General features: G+C 34.4%; 1 protein-coding gene across 1 annotated transcript in view; it reads right to left on the reverse strand.

The window, feature by feature from the left end:
- Positions 1–208: 208 nt before the first annotated feature.
- The window catches only part of LOC125025026 (lipase maturation factor 1-like), an 11,551-nt gene continuing 6,172 nt past the window's right edge, over positions 209–5,587 (reverse strand). Inside the window, exons 9-12 of the mRNA XM_047612874.1 lie at positions 5,151–5,301; positions 4,570–4,753; positions 4,107–4,219; positions 209–3,574 (exon numbers count right to left, since the gene is read on the reverse strand). Of these exons, the coding sequence (XP_047468830.1) occupies positions 3,412–3,574; positions 4,107–4,219; positions 4,570–4,753; positions 5,151–5,301 (611 nt within the window). The 3' untranslated portion in view covers positions 209–3,411. The remainder of the gene's footprint in view (positions 3,575–4,106; positions 4,220–4,569; positions 4,754–5,150; positions 5,302–5,587) is intronic.

Here is a 5,587-nt window from a genome sequence, read left to right on the forward strand (position 1 = left end):
ACAATCACAATTATCATACTTCAGAGATTAAAATAAACAAAATGAAATGCCATAATGAATTCAATTAAATTGAACTTTAGTTATATATATATTAAGTTCATTGTCAATAGGTACCAAGGCAAATACTTTGAGCCAAACCCCATTCATAAGAAAAATAATTACCATGCATCATCGTAAGACCTAACTGTAGGAAAAAAATAATAATATATGGAGGCTAATTTTTATTGCCCATAAAACCAAAATACATCACCTTCATTGAAAAAAAATATATATATAAACAAGAATTATACTAATAAAGTCATTACTTTAAAATGGACATTGCTATGCTTAACAGCAAATTATTAAACTCAAAATTATACTTTGTTAGAAAAACTGTTACTTCTCTCTGGGGCTTCTTATCTACATTTTTTTTCAAGTATAAGAACTGACTCTGATATAGGATTAAGTGAAGTACATACACTTATTTTGCTTATAAGTAGGAAAGTCATGATTTATGAATTGGTGAACTGTTACTTACTACATCAAGTAATGATATTTCAGTCCATACAAAACCATAAGTGTAGGATAATTTTATCCCGTTACATGCAATATTAATCTTGCTGAATGATTAATCAAAGTGAAGGAAATTAAAAAAATAAATGTCAATAGATGATATAGCTACAAGTTTATCATCACAAAACTTGTGTCACACATTTGACAGTAGATTTTGAACAAAAGGTTATCTCAAATTTAGACAACAAAATGTCAAAGGTAGCTCTGTCAAATTCAGTTACATGCATGATACAGTGACCAACATCACCAACTATCTATGGTAAGTATTTACAGATCTACAACCTTGAGTGAGAAGGTTAAGGAAAAGAAAGACCTGGTAGTATCAAAGGACTGCCAAGACCAATCTCTGGATACTTTGTTTGGAAAATGGAGATCTTGCATAGTTATTTACGTAACAAGACAGGATTTTACTATCTGAGCTCAACCTGAAGCTGATTGTTTTGAATTTTTTTATTTTTGAGGTAGAGGAGACTGACCAGACAATGTTCAAGAACATTATAATGCCACTGGCTTTAATTAAATGATTTCTGTGTCAGCTTCACTATCTATCATATTCCAAAGATGGAGGGTTTGGAATACAGGTACATTGATCCCTGCTAAACTGACAAGCTATTGATTATTTTGTTCTATACTTCATTTAAGATTTCACAAAATTCCTAATTACACTACCTTACAATTGATAATCTTTATTATTAGTGTCAGTGGCAGTGGCAAATAGCTAGGGAGTGTCATCATAGATGTTGATATATTTAACCTACACTAATTTCTACAAATGAAGTGAATGGGTTCACATTCATAATATCTGTAATCTCAATATCATACTTCAAAGATTAAAATAAACAAGATGAAGTACGATCACAATGTTTTCTTTACAAAAGCTGAAGATATATTACCAACATCAAAAGTCCGGAAAAAATCACAACCTAGACTAAAAAGACGGTAACATAAATTCAATTCAACTAAAGTTTACACAGATATATATTAAGCTCAATATCAACAGGCACCAAGGCACAAAATTTGAACCTTAAGTGATAGAAAAATTGAATTTTTGTGCTTGCACCAAGAACACTTGTATAAGATATAAAAAAAACAGTAATGGCATGTGTTATACTATTCATAAAAAATCAATTGAAGTACTTCTTTGCCACTCAGTGACAAAAATGAGCATAAGAGGTTGAGTCCATCAAAATGGTTTCATACTGGCTATCTACAGAAACTATATAATCTGCAGGATGATTGTTTTATCCTAAACCAGTGGACGGACAGCATATTGCCTACAGGAAGCTATAAATCCCATCATTTTTTATGAACAGTGTAACCACAGCATAAGACCTCAGTAAACAACCTTTGCAGATCTTTTCTCCTTTATCCTGTAAAACAAAATATTCATGAACACTGCTTTAAAGCAGGGGTGTAAAACATGTAGCCCAACATAGTCTTAAGTTTTTCACGAATCAAGTGCCCTGTTTGTCTACTGCCTTTAAAATTCTTTATTTAATTTTAAACAATTTATAAAGGGGTCTTTTATCTCTTACACTACATGTTATCTGGCTTAATCATGTTAAACGTTTACTATAACTTGGTTGCCAGAGCAAATGAGTTTGACATACCTGTTTTAAAACTTGAAACAGCTCATTACATCATCCATCAGTAAAACTTGACATGTAACTATTCACAGTCAAAATTATGTTGATGAATTCCAGATGATTTCTTAACCCATAAAAGGTCACATTAAATTAAACCAATAGTACCTCCCCTGGTCAGATTTTTCTTTTCTCCCTCTTTTTGAACAAACACGAAAGCTGTTAAACTCCAACGACTGCAATAATTCATCTCTAACCCCATTTAACTCCAAACATTAAAAAGGTTTGAAAAAGGTACTCTTTGCATAATTATAAAAATGGGCAAATTCACCAAAAATGTATATAAAACACATATAAAGTAATAAAAACCCTTATCTTAATTCATAAGTCAGTGAAGCATGTATTTATATGTGTAAATGGCAACACAGTAATAAGAAATACAAAGTAATATGATGAGTACCTTCTATAATGCCTGGAGATGATTGCAAGAGGGGAAGTGAGAGGATTCTTTGGGAAAGGAGAGGGGGATTATGTGTTTAATAAGTTGCCTTTGATGGTCTGGAGAGGAAACAGCAGTGACTGAGTGGGAAGGGGAGTGGGGCAGTAGGAGGTGGAACAAGAAGGGGGTTACCTCTCTGTGGCCTTGAAACCAGAGGAAAAACGCCAGACAGTACCAGATTTGCTGGTTCTTACTCATATACTGTTCACACCAAAAATGAGGCATGGAAAGAGGCCACCACTTTTTGAAAAATGTACTCAGCAGAAGTGCCTCAGACTGTTATTTAGAATCACAACTGATCTTATCTGCAGGTTTCCACAGGGAGTTTAAAATCATTCCAAATTTCGTATCATTTTCTCTAAATCAAATTTTTAGAGACAGCTTTGGTCTATCTTTCTTCTATCTCGGCGACAATGTTCCAATTACCCGTCATAATTACAACACAATTACTACAGATATCACACTTATCTGATGCATTTCAGCCTGGATATTGAAAACACATATATTCACACACACACACACATGTAGATGACCTTTTACAGGTTAATGTAAACACTTGTATAAAGTAATAATATTAATATGTGCAAGTAAAACCAACAAATTTGTACCAATAAAACTAAAGTGGAAGTCTGATATGCATCAAATACCAAAAAAAAAAAAATTATATACACATATATATATCCTTTGTAAAGAAAATACTGTGAATATCAACAACATTTCTATATTCAAGATCAACAAACTTAACAAAGGTAAAGGAATTATAGTAACTATTTCTCATCAACCAAGAGATCTCCACTGCATTCGCCTGAAGAGTGGTTTGAGCATGCGTATGTCCACAGGAGGGAGATAAATGCCCTTTATGGAACGTTTGTACCAGTGTCGCCTATCTACATCCCAAAGGCTTGTGTACCAGTATCTATAGTGAAGTGCCCTTACAAATCTGGAAAATAAAAAGATATATATATATATATATATATATATATATATATATGTATAAACATATGTATTTTTTAGTGTGTGTGTGTGTGTGTGTGTGTGTGTGTGTGTGTGTGTGTGTGTGTGTGTGTGTGTGTGTGTGTGTGTGTGTGTGTGTGTGTGTGTGCATCTGTGTGTGTGTGTGCATCTGTGTGTGTGTGTGTGTGTGTGTGTGTGTGTGTGTGTGTGTGTGTGTGTGTGTGTGTGTGTGTGTGTGTGTGTGTGTGTGTGCATCTGTGTGTGTGTGTGCATCTGTGTGTGTGTGTGTGTGTGTGTGTGTGTGTGTGTGTGTGTGTGTGTGTGTGTGTGTGTGTGTGTTTGTGTGTGTGTGTGTGTGTGTGTGTGTGTGTGTGTGTGTGTGTGTGTGTGTGTGTGTGTGTGTGTGTGTGTGTGTGTGTGTGTGTGTTAGAAAATAATGCTTCAGAAGAAAATCACATATAATCAGTACCAAATTTTATATTCATTATGAGCATTAAAAGGAAATACTGTCAACTTACCTCGGAGGGTCTTTGCCAAGGAACGGGTTATGTGAAATCAACGTTGAAGCTTCTGCATCATTCATTAGAAATTTACCAGCTAAATGAATGATCCAGGGATTATGTTCATATGACTGGAAGAGAAGAGAAATTAATGGGTACTTTGCGCAGTAATGTGCTCTGCGTAATATAAATAAACATTTTAGCATTGAACCACTTGGCTGTTTGAGAATCTGAATAGGGGAATTACATTAATAGATCTCATATAAATAGCTTGGAGGTATGCTAATAAACTACTTTCTTCTTTTTTTTCTTCAATTTAGCTGTATTTCTGATGCTCAATCCATCTGAATCTTCCATCCCTCAATCATCTATGCTGTAGATCTTTCAGCCACTGTTTTATCTATCAATCTATCTATCTATCTATCTATAATAAAAAAAAAAGTTTGTGAATTAATTAAAAAATCACCCAATAAATATCAACCTGAAACGCAGCAAACCACATCAACCAATCGAGGCGGTAATGATAGGGTGAGATGAGGCAAGGCGTTGCGTCTGTCCATCCAGGCTTGCACTTGAACTCGTATTCCTCCCACACTGCATCAGCTGCATCAGGATCCCAGGCATGCGTGCCCTCAAACACAACCTCTGTCCTCTCCTTGGTGATGCTGAAATTATAAAAATAGGTACTACGAGCCTATCTCTGCCTGTGGTGTCCAGAATTTCAAATGTTGCACTAACTAAAATGGCCTACAGTGAATGTGATTTAGCACTGTTGCTGCTTGTGTGGCCCCTCTTTTAGTGATGTTTTAGAAAATGAAAAATGGGATAACATAAACATAGCATAAAAATATTTGTTGGCTATATGAAAACGAAGACGTAGAAAAGGAGGAAGAAAAAAAATGAAGAAGCAGTACTAGTAGAGCAGGAGCAGAAGATATACTTTTACTAGTACCACTAATACTAATGAGGAGGAGGAAGAGGAGAAATGAATGTAAAAGACAAAAAGAAGATTCGAAGTGAAGCTGAAGAAGGATAAGAAACAGATGATGAATTAAAACATACCTTCCAAAAGCTCCGTAGGTGTTGACAATCCTGAATGGGTCAAAGGAAGTGTTCATGACCTGGTGTGATGAGATGAGGTTAAGGATGACTGGCAGACTCAGGTAGCCAAGCATCATTGCAACAACCATGTTCACAGATTTTCTCAGTAAGCCTGGCAGTCAGAGAGAAAGAAAGTGAAAATCTCCTTGGTATAGAATAAGGACATACTTACTTATAACTTAGCTAATTTTGTAATACAATGCTTGTCTTTAAATAGAATCCTGCATGTAGATTTACTTTTATCTGAATTTAAAATTTTACAACTGATTAGTTCATCATTTCTTTCCCAAGGATTTACTCATATTTGATATAATCATCTTTATGATAATGATTTTTTAAATAAATAAAACAACAATATCAAACTGCAGGAAAATAAACTTTTGCCCAACTTATTTATC

Source organism: Penaeus chinensis, chromosome 4, assembly GCF_019202785.1.
Source record: "Penaeus chinensis breed Huanghai No. 1 chromosome 4, ASM1920278v2, whole genome shotgun sequence".
In the NCBI taxonomy this organism is placed as follows: Eukaryota; Metazoa; Arthropoda; class Malacostraca; order Decapoda; family Penaeidae; genus Penaeus; species Penaeus chinensis.